General features: G+C 39.9%; 1 protein-coding gene across 1 annotated transcript in view; it reads left to right on the top strand.

Annotated features, from left to right (window-relative positions):
• The window catches only part of LOC136629146 (oocyte zinc finger protein XlCOF7.1-like), a 43,851-nt gene that overhangs the window by 15,674 nt on the left and 6,840 nt on the right, over nt 1-21,337 (top strand). Inside the window, exon 2 of the mRNA XM_066605297.1 lies at nt 18,744-18,846. Within this exon, the coding sequence (XP_066461394.1) occupies nt 18,769-18,846 (78 nt within the window). The 5' untranslated portion in view covers nt 18,744-18,768. The remainder of the gene's footprint in view (nt 1-18,743; nt 18,847-21,337) is intronic.

The raw sequence follows: 21,337 nt of genomic DNA, 5'->3' as shown, positions 1-21,337 counted from the left end.
ATTAGTGTAGTGTAGGTGTAGTGGGATCAGTATATTAGTGTAGTGTAGGTGTAGTGTGATCAGTATATTAGTGTAGTGTAGGTGTAGTGGGATCAGTATATTAGTGTAGGTGTAGTGGGATCAGTATATTAGTGTAGGTGTAGTGGGATCAGTATATTAGTGTAGTGTAGGTGTAGTGGGATTAGTATATTAGTGTAGTGTAGTGGGATCAGTATATTAGTGTAGTGTAGTGGGATCAGTATATTAGTGTAGTGTAGGTGTAGTGGGATCAGTATATTAGTGTAGTGTAGGTGTAGTGGGATCAGTATATTAGTGTAGTGTAGGTATATTGTGATCAGTATATTAGTGTAGTGTAGGTGTAATGTGATCAGTATATTAGTGTAGTGTAGCTGTAGTGGGATCAGCATATTAGTGTAGTGTAGGTGTAGTGGGATCAGTATATTAGTGGAGTGTAGGTGTAGTGGGATCAGTATATTAGTGGAGTGTAGGTGTAGTGGGATCAGTATATTAGTGTAGTGTAGGTGTAGTGTGATCAGTATATTAGTGTAGTGTAGGTGTAGTGGGATCAGTATATTAGTGTAGTGTAGGTGTAGTGGGATCAGTATATTAGTGTAGTGTAGGTGTAGTGGGATCAGTATATTAGTGTAGTGTAGGTGTAGTGGGATCAGTATATTAGTGTAGTGTAGGTGTAGTGTGATCAGTATATTACTGTAGTGGAGGTGTAGTGTGATCAGTATATTACTGTAGTGTAGTTGTAGTGGGATCAGTACATTAGTGTAGTGTAGTTGTAGTGGGATCAGTACATTAGTGTAATGTAGGTGTAGTGGGATCAGTATATTACTGTAGTGTAGGTGTAGTGTGATCAGTATATTAGTGTAGTGTAGGTGTAGTGGGATCAGTATATTAGTGTAGTGTAGGTGTAGTGGGATCAGTATATTAGTGTAGTGTAGGTGTAGTGGGATCAGTATATTAGTGTAGTGTAGGTGTAGTGTGATCAGTATATTACTGTAGTGGAGGTGTAGTGTGATCAGTATATTACTGTAGTGGAGGTGTAGTGTGATCAGTATATTAGTGTAGTGTAGGTGTAGTGGGATCAGTATATTAGTGTAGTGTAGGTGTAGTGTGATTAGTATATTAGTGTAGTGTAGGTGTAGTGTGATTAGTATATTAGTGTAGTGTAGGTGTAGTGGGATCAGTATATTAGTGTAGTGTAGGTGTAGTGGGATCAGTATATTAGTGTAGTGTAGTTGTAGTGGGATCAGTACATTAGTGTAGTGTAGGTGTAGTGGGATCAGTATATTAGTGTAGTGTAGGTGTAGTGGGATCAGTATATTAGTGTAGTGTAGTTGTAGTGGGATCAGTATATTAGTGTAGTGTAGGTGTAGTGTGATCAGTATATTAGTGTAGTGTAGGTGTAGTGGGATCAGTATATTAGTGTAGTGTAGGTGTAGTGGGATCAGTATATTAGTGTAGTGTAGTTGTAGTGGGATCAGTACATTAGTGTAGTGTAGGTGTAGTGGGATCAGTATATTAGTGTAGTGTAGGTGTAGTGGGATCAGTATATTAGTGTAGTGTAGTTGTAGTGGGATCAGTACATTAGTGTAGTGTAGTTGTAGTGGGATCAGTACATTAGTGTAATGTAGGTGTAGTGGGATCAGTATATTACTGTAGTGTAGGTGTAGTGTGATCAGTATATTACTGTAGTGGAGGTGTAGTGTGATCAGTATATTAGTGTAGTGGAGGTGTAGTGTGATCAGTATATTAGTGTAGTGTAGGTGTAGTGGGATCAGTATATTAGTGTAGTGTAGGTGTAGTGTGATTAGTATATTAGTGTAGTGTAGGTGTAGTGGGATCAGTATATTAGTGTAGTGTAGGTGTAGTGGGATCAGTATATTAGTGTAGTGTAGGTGTAGTGGGATCAGTATATTAGTGTAGTGTAGGTGTAGTGGGATCAGTATATTAGTGTAGTGTAGGTGTAGTGTGATCAGTATATTACTGTAGTGGAGGTGTAGTGTGATCAGTATATTACTGTAGTGGAGGTGTAGTGTGATCAGTATATTAGTGTAGTGTAGGTGTAGTGGGATCAGTATATTAGTGTAGTGTAGGTGTAGTGTGATTAGTATATTAGTGTAGTGTAGGTGTAGTGTGATTAGTATATTAGTGTAGTGTAGGTGTAGTGGGATCAGTATATTAGTGTAGTGTAGGTGTAGTGGGATCAGTATATTAGTGTAGTGTAGGTGTAGTGGGATCAGTATATTAGTGTAGTGTAGGTGTAGTGGGATCAGTATATTAGTGTAGTGTAGGTGTAGTGGGATCAGTATATTAGTGTAGTGTAGTTGTAGTGGGATCAGTACATTAGTGTAGTGTAGTTGTAGTGGGATCAGTACATTAGTGTAATGTAGGTGTAGTGGGATCAGTATATTACTGTAGTGTAGGTGTAGTGTGATCAGTATATTACTGTAGTGGAGGTGTAGTGTGATCAGTATATTAGTGTAGTGGAGGTGTAGTGTGATCAGTATATTAGTGTAGTGTAGGTGTAGTGGGATCAGTATATTAGTGTAGTGTAGGTGTAGTGTGATTAGTATATTAGTGTAGTGTAGGTGTAGTGGGATCAGTATATTAGTGTAGTGTAGGTGTAGTGGGATCAGTATATTAGTGTAGTGTAGGTGTAGTGGGATCAGTATATTAGTGTAGTGTAGGTGTAGTGGGATCAGTATATTAGTGTAGTGTAGGTGTAGTGTGATCAGTATATTACTGTAGTGGAGGTGTAGTGTGATCAGTATATTACTGTAGTGGAGGTGTAGTGTGATCAGTATATTAGTGTAGTGTAGGTGTAGTGGGATCAGTATATTAGTGTAGTGTAGGTGTAGTGTGATTAGTATATTAGTGTAGTGTAGGTGTAGTGTGATTAGTATATTAGTGTAGTGTAGGTGTAGTGGGATCAGTATATTAGTGTAGTGTAGGTGTAGTGGGATCAGTATATTAGTGTAGTGTAGGTGTAGTGGGATCAGTATATTAGTGTAGTGTAGGTGTAGTGGGATCAGTATATTAGTGTAGTGTAGGTGTAGTGGGATCAGTATATTAGTGTAGTGTAGGTGTAGTGGGATCAGTATATTAGTGTAGTGTAGGTGTAGTGGGATCAGTATATTAGTGTAGTGTAGGTGTAGTGGGATCAGTATATTACTGTACTGGGATCAGTATATTAGTGTAGTGTAGGTGTAGTGGGATCAGTATATTAATGTAGTGTGATCAGTACATTAGTGTAGTGTAGGGGTAGTGGGATCTGTATATTAGTGTAGTGTAGCTGTAGTGGGATCAGTATATTAGTGTAGTGTAGGTGTAGAGGGATCCTTATATTAGTGTAGTGTAGCTGTAGTGGGATCAGTATATTAGTGTAGTGTAGGTGTAGTGTGATCAGTATGTAAGTGTAGTGTAGGTGTAGTGTGATCAGTATATTAGTGTAGTGTAGGTGTAGTGGGATCAGTATATTAGTGTAATGTAGGTGTAGTGGGATCATTATATTAGTGTAGTGTAGGTGTAGTGGGATCAGTATATTAGTGTAGTGTAGGTGTAGTGGGATCAGTATATTAGTGTAGGTGTAGTGGGATCAGTACATTAGTGTAGTGTAGGTGTAGTGGGATCAGTACATTAGTGTAGTGTAGGTGTAGTGGGATCAGTATATTAGTGTAGTGTGATCAGTATATTACTGTAGTGTAGGTGTAGTGGGATCAGTATATTAGTGTAATGTAGGTGTAGTGGGATCAGTGTATTAGTGTAGTGTAGGTGTAGTGGGATCAGTATATTAGTGTAGTGTAGGTGTAGTGTGATCAGTACATTAGTGTAGTGTAGGGGTAGTGGGATCAGTATATTAGTGTAGTGTAGGGGTAGTGGGATCAGTATATTAGTGTAGTGTAGGGGTAGTGGGATCAGTATATTAGTGTAGTGTAGGTGTAGTTGGATCAGTGTATTACTGTAGTGTAGGTGTAGTTGGATCAGTGTATTACTGTAGTGTAGGTGTAGTGGGATCAGTGTATTAGTGTAGTGTAGGTGTAGTGGGATCAGTATATTAGTGTAGTGGGATCAGTATATTACTGTAGTGTAGGTGTAGTGGGATCAGTATATTACTGTAGTGTAGGTGTAGTGTGATCAGAATATTAGTGGAGTGTAGGTGTAGTGGGATCAGTATATTAGTGTAGTGTAGTGTAGGTGTAGTGTGATCAGTATATTAGTGTAGTGTAGGTGTAATGGGATCAGTATATTAGTGTAGTGTAGTGTAGGTGTAATGGGATCAGTATATTAGTGTAGTGTAGGTGTAATGGGATCAGTATATTAGTATAGTGTAGGTTTAGTGGGATCAGTATATTAGTGTAGTGTAGGTGTAGTGGGATCAGTATATTAGTGTAGTGTAGGTGTAGTGGGATCAGTATATTAGTGTAGTGTAGGTGTAGTGGGATCAGTATATTAGTGTAGTGTAGCTGTAGTGGGATCAGTATATTAGTGTAGTGTAGGTGTAGTGGGATCACTATATTAGTGTAGTGTAGGTTTAGTGGGATCAGTATATTAGTGTAGTGTAGTTGTAGTGGGATCAGTATATTAGTGTAGTGTAGGTGTAGTGGGATCAGTATATTGGTGTAGTATAGGTGTAGTGTGATCAGTATATTAGTGTAGTGTGATCAGTATATTAGTGTAGTGTGAACAGTATATTACTGTAGTGTAGGTGTAGTGGGATCAGTATATTAGTGTAGTGTAGGTGTAGTGTGATCAGTATATTAGTGTAATGTAGGTGTAGTGGGATCAGTATATTAGTGTAGTGTAGGTGTAGTGGGATCAGTATATTAGTGTAGTGGGATCAGTATATTACTGTAGTGTAGGTGTAGTGGGATCAGTATATTACTGTAGTGTAGGTGTAGTGGGATCAGTATATTAGTGTAGTGGAGGTGTAGTGTGATCAGTATATTAGTGTAGTGGAGGTGTAGTGTGATCAGTATATTAGTGTAGTGGAGGTGTAGTGGGATCAGTATATTACTGTAGTGTAGGTGTAGTGGGATCAGTATATTAGTGTAGTGGAGGTGTAGTGTGATCAGTATATTAGTGTAGTGTAGGTGTAGTGGGATCAGTATATTAGTGTAGTGTGATCAGTACATTAGTGTAGTGTAGGGGTAGTGGGATCAGTATATTAGTGTAGTGTAGCTGTAGTGGGATCAGTATATTAGTGTAATGTAGGTGTAGTGGGATCAGTATATTACTGTAGTGTAGGTGTAGTGGGATCAGTATATTAGTGTAGTGTGATCAGTATATTACTGTAGTGTAGGTGTAATGGGATCAGTATATTAGTGTAGTGTAGTGTAGGTGTAATGGGATCAGTATATTAGTGTAGTGTAGGTGTAATGGGATCAGTATATTAGTATAGTGTAGGTTTAGTGGGATCAGTATATTAGTGTAGTGTAGGTGTAGTGGGATCAGTATATTAGTGTAGTGTAGGTGTAGTGGGATCAGTATATTAGTGTAGTGTAGGTGTAGTGGGATCAGTATATTAGTGTAGTGTAGCTGTAGTGGGATCAGTATATTAGTGTAGTGTAGTTGTAGTGGGATCACTATATTAGTGTAGTGTAGGTTTAGTGGGATCAGTATATTAGTGTAGTGTAGTTGTAGTGGGATCAGTATATTAGTGTAGTGTAGGTGTAGTGGGATCAGTATATTGGTGTAGTGTAGGTGTAGTGTGATCAGTATATTAGTGTAGTGTGATCAGTATATTAGTGTAGTGTGAACAGTATATTACTGTAGTGTAGGTGTAGTGGGATCAGTATATTAGTGTAGTGTAGGTGTAGTGTGATCAGTATATTAGTGTAATGTAGGTGTAGTGGGATCATTATATTAGTGTAGTGTAGGTGTAGTGGGATCAGTATATTAGTGTAGTGGGATCAGTATATTACTGTAGTGTAGGTGTAGTGGGATCAGTATATTACTGTAGTGTAGGTGTAGTGGGATCAGTATATTAGTGTAGTGGAGGTGTAGTGTGATCAGTATATTAGTGTAGTGGAGGTGTAGTGTGATCAGTATATTAGTGTAGTGGAGGTGTAGTGGGATCAGTATATTACTGTAGTGTAGGTGTAGTGGGATCAGTATATTAGTGTAGTGGAGGTGTAGTGTGATCAGTATATTAGTGTAGTGTAGGTGTAGTGGGATCAGTATATTAGTGTAGTGTGATCAGTACATTAGTGTAGTGTAGGGGTAGTGGGATCAGTATATTAGTGTAGTGTAGCTGTAGTGGGATCAGTATATTAGTGTAATGTAGGTGTAGTGGGATCAGTATATTACTGTAGTGTAGGTGCAGTGGGATCAGTATATTAGTGTAGTGTGATCAGTATATTACTGTAGTGTAGGTGTAGTGTGATCAGTATAATACTGTAGTGTAGGTGTAGTGTGATCAGTATATTAGTGTAGTGGAGGTGTAGTGTAGTGTAGGTGTAGTGGGATCAGTATATTACTGTAGTGTAGGTGTAGTGGGATCAGTATATTACTGTAGTGTAGGTGTAGTGGGATCAGTATATTACTGTAGTGTAGGTGTAGTGGGATCAGTATATTACTGTAGTGTAGGTGTAGTGGGATCAGTATATTACTGTAGTGTAGGTGTAGTGGGATCAGTATATTACTGTAGTGTAGGTGTAGTGGGATCAGTATATTAGTGTAGGTGTAGTGGGATCAGTATATTAGTGTAGTGGAGGTGTAGTGTGATCAGTATATTAGTGTAGTGGAGGTGTAGTGTGATCAGTATATTAGTGTAGTGTAGGTGTAGTGGGATCAGTACATTAGTGTAGTGTAGGTGTAGTGGGATCAGTATATTAGTGTAGTGTGATCAGTATATTACTGTAGTGTAGGTATAGTGGGATCAGTATATTAGTGTAATGTAGGTGTAGTGGGATCAGTGTATTAGTGTCGTGTAGGTGTAGTGGGATCAGTATATTAGTGTAGTGTAGGTGTAGTGTGATCAGTATATTAGTGTAGTGTGATCAGTACATTAGTGTAGTGTAGGGGTAGTGGGATCAGTATATTAGTGTAGTGTAGGGGTAGTGGGATCAGTATATTAGTGTAGTGTAGGGGTAGTGGGATCAGTGTAGGTGTAGTGTGATCAGTATATTAGTGTAGTGTAGGTGTAGTTGGATCAGTGTATTACTGTAGTGTAGGTGTAGTGGGATCAGTGTATTAGTGTAGTGTAGGTGTAGTGGGATCAGTATATTAGTGTAGTGGGATCAGTATATTACTGTAGTGTAGGTGTAGTGGGATCAGTATATTACTGTAGTGTAGGTGTAGTGTGATCAGTATATTAATGTAGTGGAGGTGTAGTGTGATCAGTATATTAGTGTAGTGGAGGTGTAGTGTGATCAGTATATTAGTGTAGTGGAGGTGTAGTGTGATCAGTATATTAGTGTAGTGGAGGTGTAGTGTGATCAGTATATTAGTGTAGTGGAGGTGTAGTGGGATCAGTATATTACTGTAGTGTAGGTGTAGTGGGATCAGTATATTAGTGTAGTGGAGGTGTAGTGTGATCAGTATATTAGTGTAGTGTAGGTGTAGTGGGATCAGTATATTAGTGTAGTGTAGGTGTAGTGGGATCAGTATATTAGTGTAGTGTGATCAGTATATTACTGTAGTGTAGGTGTAGTGTGATCAGTATAATACTGTAGTGTAGGTGTAGTGTGATCAGTATATTAGTGTAGTGGAGGTGTAGTGTGATCAGTATATTAGTGTAGTGGAGGTGTAGTGTGATCAGTATATTAGTGTAGTGTAGGTGTAGTGGGATCAGTATATTACTGTAGTGTAGGTGTAGTGGGATCAGTATATTAGTGTACTGGAGGTGTAGTGTGATCAGTATATTAGTGTAGTGGAGGTGTAGTGTGATCAGTATATTAGTGTAGTGTAGGTGTCGTGGGATCAGTATATTAGTGTAGTGTAGGTGTAGTGTGATCAGTATATTAGTGTAGTGTGATCAGTACATTAGTGTAGTGTAGGGGTAGTGGGATCAGTATATTAGTGTAGTGTAGCTGTAGTGGGATCAGTATATTAGTGTAGTGTAGGTGTAGAGGGATCCTTATATTAGTGTAGTGTAGCTGTAGTGGGATCAGTATATTAGTGTAGTGTAGGTGTAGTGTGATCAGTATATTAGTGTAGTGTAGGTGTAGTGGGATCAGTATATTAGTGTAGTGTAGTGTAGCTGTAGTGGGATCAGCATATTAGTGTAGTGTAGCTGTAGTGGGATCAGCATATTAGTGTAGTGTAACTGTAGTGGGATCAGTATATTAGTGTAGTGTAGGTGTAGAGGGATCCTTATATAAGTGTAGTGTAGCTGTAGTGGGATCAGTACATTAGTGTAGTGTAGGTGTAGTGGGATCAGTACATTAGTGTAGTGTAGGTGTAGTGGGATCAGTTCATTAGTGTAGTGTAGTTGTAATGGGATCAGTATATTAGTATAGTGTAGGAATAGTGGGATCAGTATATTAGTGTAGTGTAGGTGTAGTGGGATCAGTATATTAGTGTGTAGATGTATTGTTATCAGTATATTAGTGTAGTGTAGGTGTAGTGGGATCCTTATATTAGTGTAGTGTAGTTGTAGTGGGATCAGTATATTAGTGTAGTGTAGGAATAGTGGGATCAGTATATTAGTGTAGGTGTAGTGGAATCAGTGTATTAGTGTGTAGATGTATTGTTATCAGTATATTAGTGTAGGGTAGGTGTAGTGGGATCAGTATATTAGTGCAGGTGTAGTGGCATCAGTATATTAGTGTAGAGTAGGTGTAGTGGGATCTGTATATTAGTGTAGGGTAGGTGTAGTGGGCTTAGTATATTAGTGTAGTGTAGGTGTAATGTGATCAGTATATTAGTGTAGTGTAGGTGTAATGTGATCAGTATATTAGTGTAGTGTAGGTGTAGTGGGATCAGTATATTAGTATAGTGTAGGTGTAGTAGGATCAGTATATTAGTGTAGTGTAGGTGTAGTGAGATGAGTATATTAGTGTAGTGTAGATGTAATGTGATCAGTATATTAGTGTAGTGTAGGTGTAGTGTGATCAGTATATTAGTGTAGTGGGATCAGTATATTATTGTTGTGTAGGTGTAGTGGGATCAGTATATTAGTGTAGAGTAAGTGTAATGGGATCAGTATATTAGTGTAGTGAAGGTGTAGTGGGATCAGTGTATTAGTGTAGTGTAGGTGTAGTGGGATCAGTATATTAGTGTAGAGAAGGTGTAGTGGGATCAGCATATTAGTGTAGTGTAGCTGTAGTGGGATCAGTATATTAGTGTAGTGTAGGTGTAGAGGGATCCTTATATTAGTGTAGTGTAGCTGTAGTGGGATCAGTATATTAGTGTAGTGGAGGTGTAGTGTGATCAGTATATTAGTGTAGTGGAGGTGTAGTGTGATCAGTATATTAGTGTAGTGTAGGTGTAGTGTGATCAGTATATTAATGTAGTGTAGGTGTAGTGTGATCAGTATATTATTGTAGTGTAGGTGTAGTGGGATCAGTATATTAGTGTAGTGTAGGTATAGTGGGATCAGTATATTAGTGTAGTGTAGGTGTAGTGGAATCAGTACATAAGTGTAGTGTAGGTGTAGTTGGATCAGTACATTAGTGTAGTTTAGGTGTAGTGGGATCAGTACATTAGTGTAGTGTAGGTGTAGTGGGATCAGTATATTAGTGTAGTGTAGGTGTAGTGGGATCAGTATATTAGTGTAGTGTAGGTAAAGTGGGATCAGTATATTAGTGTAGTGTAGGTGTAGTGGGATCAGTATATTAGTGTAGTGTAGGTGTAGTGGGATCAGTATATTAGTATAGTGTAGGTGTAGTGAGATCAGTATATTAGTGTAGTGTAGATGTAATGTGATCAGTATATTAGTGTAGTGTAGGTGTAGTGGGATCAGTATATTAGTGTAGTGTAGGTGTAGTGGGATCAGTATATTAGTGTAGTGTAGGTAAAGTGGGATCAGTATATTAGTGTAGTGTAGGTGTAGTGGGATCAGTATATTAGTGTAGTGTAGGTGTAGTGGGATCAGTATATTAGTATAGTGTAGGTGTAGTGAGATCAGTATATTAGTGTAGTGTAGATGTAATGTGATCAGTATATTAGTGTAGTGTAGGTGTAGTGTGATCACTATATTAGTGTAGTGAAGGTGTAGTGGGATCAGTAAATTATTGTAGTGTAGGTGTAGTGGGATCAGTATATTAGTGTAGAGTAGGTGTAGTGGGATCAGTATATTAGTGTAGTGAAGGTGTACTGGGATCAGTGTATTAGTGTAGTGTAGGTGTAGTGGGATCAGTATATTAGAGTAGTGTAGGTGTAGTGGGATCAGTATGTTAGTATAGTGTAGGTGTAGTGGGATCAGTATATTAGTATAGTGTAGGTGTAGTGGGATCAGTATATTAGTGTAGTGTAGGTGTAGTGGGATCAGTATATTAGTGTAGTGTAGGTGTAGTGGGATCAGTATATTAGTGTAGTGTAGGTGTAGTGGGATCAGTATATTAGTGTAGTGTAGGTGTAGTGGGATCAGTATATTAGTGTAGTGTAGGTGTAGTGGGATCAGTATATTAGTGTAGTGTAGGTGTAGTGGGATCAGTATATTAGTGTAGTGTAGGTGTAGTGGGATCAGTATATTAGTGTAGTGTAGGTGTAGTGTGATCAGTATATTAGTGTAGTGTAGGTGTAGTGGGATCAGTATATTAGTGTAGTGTAGGTGTAGTGGGATCAGTATATTAGTGTAGGTGTAGTGAGATCAGTATATTAGTGTAGATGTAATGTGATCAGTATATTAGTGTAGTGTAGGTGTAGTGTAATCAGTATATTAGTGTAGTGAAGGTGTAGTGGAATCAGTATATTATTGTAGTGTAGGTGTAGTGGGATCAGTATATTAGTGTAGAGTAGGTGTAGTGGGATCAGTATATTAGTGTAGTGTACGTGTAGTGTGATCAGTATATTAGTGTAGTGGGATCAGTATATTAGTGTAGTGTAGGTGTATTGTGATCAGTATATTAGTGTAGTGTAGGTGTAGTGGGATCAGTATATTAGTGTAGTGTAGATGTAGTGGGATAAATATATTAGTGTAGGTGTAGTGGGATCAGTATATTAGTGTAGTGTGATCAGTATATTAGTGTAGTGTAAGTGTAGTGTAGGTGTAGTGTGATCAGTATATTAGTGTAGTGTAGGTGTAGTGGGATCAGTATATTAGTGTAGTGTAGGTGTAGTGGGATCAGTATATTAGTGTAGATGTAGTGGGATCAGTATATTAGTGTAGGTGTAGTGGGATCAGTATATTAGTGTAGTGTAAGTGTAGTGTGATTAGTATATTAGTGTAGTGTATGTGTAGTGTGATTAGTATATTAGTGTAGTGTAGGTGTAGTGTGATCAGTATATTGTAGGGTAATCACTGTGACAACCAAGGCTCTTCGAGCAATTTAAACTATTTGTCACTGAAAGTGCCTGAAACTAAAATATAACCTTTATTAATATTAATGATAAAAAACCAATACTGCTAAGGCAGGATGGTTCCGACCTAAACGGACACAAAATGACAGACAACCATACAAAACAACCACAAAATTAATTGCCTATGGGATTAGCGCAATTTGCTTAAGTAATTAGAATGACTCAAATACAGAATTTTAATATATTATTTAAATGGATAATGATAAGAGGGGCTACCAGATAAGGTGGTGACCGTAGCGGGCCGTTATCAGGTATACAAGGGACCAGAAAGTGGTAGCGCCTACTGAGATAACTCCATGTTGTTATGCATTAATAAGAACATGCCTATTGATGGAAAGACACTGTTCCAAAACAACTAGAGAGCGTCACTCATAAAACCCTAAGTGGTGGATAATGACAATTAGATCATCCACACTAGACAAATATTATACTAGTACACTCGCTTATGGGAGCACTGTACTGAGTCCGTAACCTTATTTGTTACTAGACTTATTCACTTCCCCATAGGGTCATCGATCTGACAAGACCCAGTTCTTAAATTAGGTCAAAGTCTGTATCATCGGAAACAGGCTAGAAGGCTGGACTTGTAATGACAATTAAGTCAGGAGAAGTCCAAGCTACTTATAATATATGTCAATTCGCAAAATTGCGAATTTGATGAACATATAAATAGTTAGCTGAAATCCAATGTGGACCAGGGCGAACAAGATCGTCCGTAATCGTCTAATCGTCAACGCGTTTCCGCAGCGCAAGACAGATTATTTGGCGCGCTGCTTCATCAGGACGAAAATAAGACTGAATGATGCCCAAAAATTGTGCGATGCCAATCAACTGCACACAATTTTTGTTGCAATGGGTTCGAATAGCAAACAGCAGTTGCACAAAAATTGCGCGTAAGAACTGGTTTTTTAATGCGCCAATGTAAGAAGGCTGGTAGATTAATTGCACATTATATAAAAGCAAATAGAATGGTTTTTAGTGTAGTGTAATTAATAACACTGCTTTACACTAAACAGACGACTGTGGAGGCTGATTTACACAAACAGATTGATTTGCGATTATAATGCAATCAATCTTGTTGCCTTACACTAGACAGTCGACTGTAAAGGCAACCCGATTGGTTTGCAAATAGTGCAATTGACCATGCTGTTTTATAATGAACAGACAGCTGACATAGCAATCCTTATGTTAGATAGGTCCATTAATTGAACACTATTGAACAAACATAGGTGCTAGTGATTAAACAGTCTGAACGCCTGATACTTGGCGTTTATTGTCCCAGACTGACAAAAGAGCCAGGGAGGTCAATTAGAAATTGTGATGATAAATTTTCTAACCTGGCTAAAGTACAATACGGTCCTAGATGGTGACCGCTATCTAAACTACACTACCAGCCCCTGTGAGGCATTATTTCAAACTGACAGACCTGGTCAGGTGGGATCAGTATATTAGTGTAGTGTAGGTGTAGTGGGATCAGTATATTAGTGTAGTGTAGGTGTAGTGTGATCTGTATATTAGTGTAGTGTAGGTGTAGTGGGATCAGTATATTAGTGTAGTGTAGGTGTAGTGGGATCACTTGCTGTACTTGCTGTCCGACTCTGCCAGTGGAGGTCTGTATGTCCCCTCATGTCAGGTCATTGGGGGAAGGGAGGATTAACCCCTTCAGGGCTGCTTGGTGAGGGAATTATTAATACCACCATCTTCCTCCTCAGGAATCTTCTGGCAGCCGATGATAGCACCATCTTTCTGCTGTGTCCTTATAGTGTAGCTCTGTCCCAGGCAGGTCGCAGGCGCGTGGCTCTGCCCCTGGTAGGTCACAAGCGCGCGGCTCTGCCCCACGTAGGTCGCAGGCGCGCGGCTCTGCCCCACGTAGGTCGCAGGCGCGCGGCTCTGCCCCACGTAGGTCGCAGGCGTGCGGCTCTGCCCCACGTAGGTCGCAGGCGCGCGGCTCTGCCCCACGTAGGTCGCAGGCGCGCGGCTCTGCCCCACGTAGGTCGCAGGCGCGCGGCTCTGCCCCACGTAGGTCGCAGGCGCGTGGCTCTGCCCCACGTAGGTCGCAGGCGCGCGGCTCTGCCCCACGTAGGTCGCAAGCGCGCGGCTCTGCCCTACTTGCTTCAGACATAACCCAACCCTGTGCCCCTCCAGTGACGCCTGCGTACCTGTCCAGCGTCTTCTATTCTGTACTGCGGATGTGCCGGTATGTTAGTGCAGTGTAGGTTTAGTGTGAATAGTATATTGTTGGAGTGGGATCAGTATATTACGGTAGTGTAGGTGTAGTGTGATAAGTATATTAGTGTAGTGTAGGTGTAGAGGGATCCTTATATTAGTGTAGATGTAATGGGATCAGTATATTAGTGTAGTGTAGTGTAGTGGGATCAGTATATTAGTGTAGTGTAGGTGTGGTGTGATAAGTATATTAGTGTAGTGTAGGTGTAGTGTGATCAGTATATTAGTGTAGATGTAATGGGATCAGTATATTAGTTTAGTGTAGGTGTATTGGGATAAGTATATTAGTGTAGTGTAGGTATAGTGTAGGTGTATTGGGATCAGTATATTAGTGTAGTGTAGGTGTAGTGGGATCAGTATATTAGTGTAGTGTAGGTGTAGTGGGATCAGTATATTGGTGTAGTGGGATCAGTGCATTGGTGTAGTGGGATCAGTATATTAGTGTAGTGTAGGTGTAGTGGGATCAGTATATTAGGGTAGTGTAGGTGTAGTGGAATCAGTATATTAGTGTAGTGTAGGTGTAGTGTGATCAGTATATTAGTGTAGTGTAGGTGTAGTGTGATCAGTATATTAGTGTAGTGTAGGAGTAGTGGGATCATTATATTGATGTAGTGTAGGTGTAGTGGGATCAGTATTTTAGTGTAATGTAGGTGTAGTGTGATCAGTAGGTTAGTGTAGTGTAGATATAGTGTGATCAGTATATTAGTGTAGTAGGATCAGTATATTAGTGAAGGTGTAGTGGGATCAGTATATTAGTCTAATGTAGATGTAGTGTGATCAGTATTTTAGTGTAGTGTAGATATAGTGTGATCACTATATTAGTGTAGTAGGATCAGTATATTAGTGTAGTGTAGATGTAATGTGATCAGTATATTAGTGTAGTGTAGGTGTAATGGGATCATTATATTAGTGTAGTATGATCAGTATATTAGTGTAGTGTAGGTGTAATGGGATCAGTATATTAGTGTAGTGTAGGTGTAGTGGGATCAGCATATTAGTGTAGTGTAGGTGTAGTGTGATCAGTATATTAGTAGAGTGGAGGTGTAGTGGGATCAAAATATTAGTGTAGTGTAGGTGTAGTGGGATCAGTATATTAGTGTAGTGTAGATATGATCAGTATATTAGTGTAGTGTAGGTGTAGTGGGATCAGTATATTAGTGTAGTGTAGGTGTAATGTGATCAGTATATTAGTGTAGTGTAGTGGGATCACTATATTAGTGTAGTGTGAACAGTATATTAGTGTAGGTGTAGTGTGCTCAGTGCATTGGTGTAGTAGGATCAGTATATTAGTGTAGTGTAGGTGTAGTGTGATCAGTGTATTAGTGTAGTGTATGTGTAGTGGGATCAGTATATTAGTGTAGTGTGATCAGTACATTAGTGTAGTGTAGGTGTAGTGTGATCAGTACATTAGTGTAGTGTAGGTGTAGTGTGATCAGTGTATTAGTGTAGTGTATGTGTAGTGGGATCAGTACATTAGTGTAGTGTAGGTGTAGTGGGATCAGTGTATTAGTGTAGTGTGATCAGTACATTAGTGTAGTGTAGGTGTAGTGTGATCAGTACATTAGTGTAGTGTAGGTGTAGTGTGATCAGTGTATTAGTGTAGTGTATGTGTAGTGGGATCAGTACATTAGTGTAGTGTAGGTGTAGTGTGATCAGTGTATTAGTGTACTCTAGGTGTAGTGTGATCAGTATATTTGTGTAGTGTAGGTGTGGTGTGATCAGTTTATTAGTGTAGTGTAGGTGTAGTGTGATCAGTATATTAGTGTAGTGTAGGTGTAGTGGGATAAGTATATTAGTGTAGTGTAGATATAGTGTGATCAGTATATTAGTGTAGTGTAGATATAGTGTGATCAGTATATTAGTGTAGTGTAGGTGGAGTGGGATCAGTATATTAGTGTAGTGTAGATATAGTGCGATCAGTATATTAGTGTAGTGTAGGTGGAGCATGATCAGTATATTAGTGTAGTGTAGATGTAATGGAATCAGTATCTTAGTGTAGTATAGGTGTAGTGGGATCAGCATATTAGTGTAGTGTAGGTGTAGGGTGATCATTATATTAGTGTAGTGTAGGTGTAGTGTGATCATTATATTAGTGTAGGTGTAGTGTGATCAGTAGATTAGTGTGGTGTAGATGTAATGTGATCAGTATATTAGTGTAGTGTAGGTGTAGTGGGATCAGTATATTAGTGTAGTGTAGGTGTAGTGGGATCAGTATATTAGTGTAGTGCAGGTGTAGTGGGATCAGTATATTAGTGTAGTGTAGGTGTAGTGGGATCAGTATATTAGTGTAGTGTAGATGTAATGTGATCAGTATATTAGTGTAGTGTAGGTGTAGTGGGATCAGTATATTAGTGTAGTGTAGGTGTAGTGTGATCAGTATATTAGTGTAGTGTAGGTGTTTTGGGATCACTATATTAGTGTAGTGTAGGTATAGTGGGATCAGTACATTAGTGTAGTGTAGGTGCAGTGTGTTCAGTATATTAGTGTAGTGTAGGTGTAGTGTGATCAGTATGTTAGTGTAGTGTAGGTGTAGTGGGATCAGTATATTAGTGTAGTGTAGGTATAGTGTGATCAGTATATTGGTGTAGTGTAGGTGTAGTGTGATCAGTATATTAGTGTAGTGTAGGTGTAGTGGGATCAGAATATTGGTGTAGTGTAGGTGTAGTGTGATCAGTATATTAGTGTAGTGTAGGTGTAGTGGGATCAGTATATTAGTGTAGTGGGATCAGTATATTAGTGTAGTGTAGGTGTAGTGGGATCAGTATATTAGTGTAGTGTGATCAGTATATTAGTGTAGTGTAGGTGTAGTGGGATCAGTATATTACTGTGATGTAGGTGTAGTGTAATATGATTATTATTGTAGTGTGTAGATATATGGGGATGCATGTTGCAGGACACTTGTGAAACAATGACGGCAATATATTTAATTTCCATTCGTCATTCAATAGGAAAGTTATTAGGAAGTTACAAAAAAACTAGCTGGCAAAAAAAAATTATTATATTCTCCCCTCTTTGCTGCTCAGTCGTGTCCTCCGTCTGGTTCGCCATTGAAGAATGGCTGTGTGCTGCGTGGGATTGGCTGAGCGCTCTGCCAATTAGCATAGTCTATTCAGTAGGCAGGGATTTTTAAATCCCTGCCTGCTGAATGGGCTTCACAGCAGTCCCGGGGAGCCAGCCGGAGGAAGCGCCAGAGCGGCGGAGAGGTAAGTAAATAGTTTTTCTTTTTTTCACCAGCCAGGGATGATTTTCAGAGAGAGGTGATTTTCAGCTAGGGATGATTTTCAAGCCATTCCCCAAAAATTATTGTTGCGGGGGTTGCCTGAAAAACCACTGCTTTCAATTGGGCCGCAGCAGCACTGATCCCATTGAAAGCAATGGGATAGCATCCTGGACTTCTGCCACAGCTGTGATAGAGGACTCCTTCATCCCCACAGTGACCGCCGAGATGAAGGAAACCTCTGCCATAGCTGTGGCAGAAGTCTGCGAATACTCATTATGTTTTCAATGGGGCTGGTGTTGCGCGGTAAGGCGTGTATTTTTACTCGCTCACAGCGCAAAAAAAAAAATATCGCTAGTGGGTCGGCAGGCACCCTTAGGATGGAAAAGGGAGGTTTTTTGTTGCATGTATTTAAGGCTTCATAAAACTCCTAATAGGTTCCCTTTAATATCTACTCAAAGGGGTTTTCCCAAAATGTGCTTAACTATCATTCTATCATCCTTGGTTGCTGCTGACCAGGACATGTGACTGTGGCAGCCAATCACTGGCCACAGCAGTGAGCTTTTATAGTCAGTGATTGGCTGCAGCAGTCACATGTCCTGGTCAGCAGCAACCAGGAAGTACACAGGGGTTTGTAAGTAATTTTAAGTAATGGGATAACTCCTTCCCGCTACAGGGCAAACATTTATGTTCTTAAGCATTGGGGTATGTATGGCAGAACATCGTGTGGCAATCTCCCATCTCCCGGGTGCCGGCTGTTTCTGACAGCCAGCTGATTAAAGCGGCTAACCCTTTAAATGCCGCTGTCAATTGTGAGATTGCAGGGAGCTGTACAGGTGTCATGGCAGAATGCCCATGAAGCTGTCCCCATAGGATAGCCTGATAGACTGCCTGGCGAACGCAGTATGATGTAAGGCTATGGCAGGTTGTTGTCCCCTATGGGGACTAAAGATAAAGTAAAAACAAGATCAATAAAGTTTTACTAATTGTAGAAAAAAAAAGCAATTAAAGTTTAAATCACCACCGTTTTGCCATATTTATAATAAAGGAATCTAAATCATAAATTAAAAATACATATTTGGTATCGCTGCATAAAAGTCTGATCAATCAAATTAATGCCTTATTTACCCTGCACGGTGAACGTCATCAGAAAAAAAAATAACACCAGAAATGCATTTTTTTGGTCATCGTGTCTCCAAGAAACAATGAAATAAAAAGCTATTAAAAAGTCGTATGTATTACAAAATAGTACCAACAGAAACTACAGGATGTCCTGCAAAAAATGAGCCCTCGCACAACTATGTGGATGGAAAAATAAAAATGTTATTGGGCGCAGAAGATGACGGCAGAAAATAATTTAAAAAAATTTAATGTACAATATGTGAAAACCAATAAAAGTAGTACGGCAAAAAAAAAAAGTTTTGTATCCTAGTAATTGTACTGACCCATATGATTAAATTATCGTGTCATTTTTAATGCCGTAGAAACAAGACGCACCGAAAAATGTTGGAATGTCATTTTTTTTTTCCCTTTTACTACACTTAGATTTTTTTTACAGTTTTTCAGTACATTATATGGTACATTAAATAGAAGCATTGAAAACTACAACTCGTCCCGCAAAAAGCAAGCCCTCATACAGCGACGTCGATGGATAAATAAAGGAGTTACAATTTTTTTTAAAGGGGGGGTGGAGGAAAAAATGAAAGCGGAAAAAAAGGCCATGTCCATAAGTGGTTAAATGTTTCCTATTATTATCACCAGTAAATGTATTTTTATGTTGCTGTTTTTTGTGGTTTTTATATTTGTTCATATTTTCTCCATTCAGAACCCTATGTGTGAATTCATTAAAGATGGAGGAAGACAGAAAGAAGATGGCAGAAAGTGTATTAAGAGTCACCTTAGAGATACTCTTCCAGCTTACTGGAGAGGTGAGTGATTCTGATGATGTCACATTATATCATTCTAATCTATGGTAATAGCAAATTATGTCACTGGAGAGGAGATGGAATCTAGAAATGTCTGTAGCATAGGCATACTGTTAAGGGTCACAGTGGTGACCAGGCCCCTGCGCTGAGGGAGCCCAGAGGCCACCTTCTGCCATATACAAATGCACATTCAGTGCATTACCAGCTGGTTGCACTGTCGGCCGCACCGCAGGAAACACGCAGTCAGCAGTGCGACTAGCCTGAGAGAAAGCTGAAGAAGAAAAGAGGAAAAGGGAGGCAGACATCGTACTGAGTGAGCGGAGCCGGATGATGATGTCATCACCCTGCTGCTCCTGCATACACATTGTACAGCGGCCACATCTGCCTGCCCTGCTGCTCTCCTCACACAGAGAAGTGGTCTGGCCAGGGTATGCATGTATCTATTGTAGCAACGCAGGGGGACACACTTGAGGCCAGACTGAAAAAACTTCAACAGAGGGAGATTGATAGCCTATTATCGCAGATAGCAAAATTGGAGCAAACATCAAAATTGTCACATACCATAAAGGTACAGGAGGAACTGACTTCCAAGAGACGAGACCTTAAACATCTATTGGAGGTAAGGTTCAACAAGAGACACCTCTTCCTGAAGCAGACTGTGTATTTGCATGGAAATAAGGGGAGCAGGTTTATGACAGCCATGCTCAAAAAATCAAGGTCACGGAATTTCATTAGCTCGGTCAAAAACCAAACAGGAACCAAGGTTACCTCATCCCAGGAAATAGCTAAAGCTTTCCAGCACTTTTATTCGCAACTATACAATCTAAGAGGAGGGGAAGGAGCGACCGAGCAAGGGGCCCTCAAAAAGAGAATTGATCTATTCTTGAGCACAGTCAAATTACCAAAATCAGGGGATGAGGTCTCACAGACCCTGCTGTCCCAAGCGACAGATCAGGAAGTTGAAGATTTAATCACTTCGAGTCCATCGGGTAAATCCCCAGGGCCTGATGGCCTATCATCGGCTTATTACAAAACCTTCAAAACATCACTAGCCCCAAGACTAAAAGAACTATTTAACTCCCTACTACAAGGAAGTAGATTACCCACACAAGCACAGGAAGCCCACATAATACTCATCCATAAGGACAACAAGGATCCAGAAGCATGCGCTAGTTACAGACCCATATCTTTAATTAATTTGGACGTAAAACTGTGGGCCAAATTTTTATCTAAGAGAATGGAGGACCTTATCCCTTCTCTGATAAATAGGGAGCAGACAGGTTTCATTAGAGGCAGGGAAGGAAAAGAAAACTGCTACAGACTGCTTCATGCGGTCAGATACGCACAATCAAAAAAGATCCCAATGTTATTGATAGGAACAGACGCTGAAAAAGCGTTCGACCGAGTCAACTGGTTGTATATGAAGATCGCTCTAGAGAAATTTAATTTCCCCCCAGCATTCATATCTGCAATATTTGCATTATATAGTAACCCGCATGCAAGATTGAGTATTAACAATACCCTCTCCCCCACCTTTGACATTCGGAATGGCACCCGCCAAGGGTGTCCACTTTCCGCGACGCTGTTCGTGCTAGCTTTGGAACCCCTTCTACAAAAAGTGAGATCTCACCCAGGAATAAAAGGGATCTCTGTCGGGCCGCACTCGCTCCAGCTGGCCGCGTTTGCGGACGATATTATGTTCCTGCTCACGGAACCGGAAAAAGGGATCTCGAACCTAATATCACTTTTAGAGAAATTTGGAGAAATCTCAGATTTTAAGGTCAACTACTCCAAATCCAACATACTAAACGTCTCAGTCCCAAAGGCCAGCAGTGAATCATTAAAAGCTAATCCACCATTCGTGTGGTCCGAATCCTCCATAGATTACCTAGGCATAAAGATTACTAAAAAAGCCGAAAACCTCTTCGTCGTGAACTTTCAACCACTCCTCATACAGGTCAAGAATCTGCTCCGCTCATTTGATATTCCATATATCTCTTGGTTTGGTAGAAAAAATATCATAAAATCTTATGTTATGCCAACCATTACCTACAAAATACGCATGCTCCCTATCCATATACCCAATGTATTTTTCAAAAACATACGCATGACATTCTCCAGCTACGTATGGAAACAGAAAAGACCCCGCTTAGCCCATAACACGCTGATCAAGAGGAGATGGGAGGGGGGGATTGACATGCCATGCGTTTACGAGGTATACAGAGCCTCACAGCTGAGCTACTGGCTGGAGCTGGTGAGCACCGTAAGAGACCCAATGCTGCAACAATTAGCAGGGAGCACATACGGAGAGACCCTGATAGAAGATCTCTGGCTCCCAAGAAGGACCCAATATAATTCCAAGAATTTCCACCCTTTGCTGAAGGGCCCCTGTGAGGCCTGGGATAAACTGAAAAACACACTAGCCCCAGACCCATCCCCAGTGGCCCCAATAGGAACCCTATGCAAACTAATGAACATCCCCACAGACCCTGTG

Source organism: Eleutherodactylus coqui, chromosome 5 (assembly GCF_035609145.1).
Source record: "Eleutherodactylus coqui strain aEleCoq1 chromosome 5, aEleCoq1.hap1, whole genome shotgun sequence".
Taxonomy (NCBI): domain Eukaryota; kingdom Metazoa; phylum Chordata; class Amphibia; order Anura; family Eleutherodactylidae; genus Eleutherodactylus; species Eleutherodactylus coqui.
The sequence above is the reverse complement of the archived record's forward strand: the minus strand, read 5'-3'. Positions and strand labels throughout refer to the sequence as shown.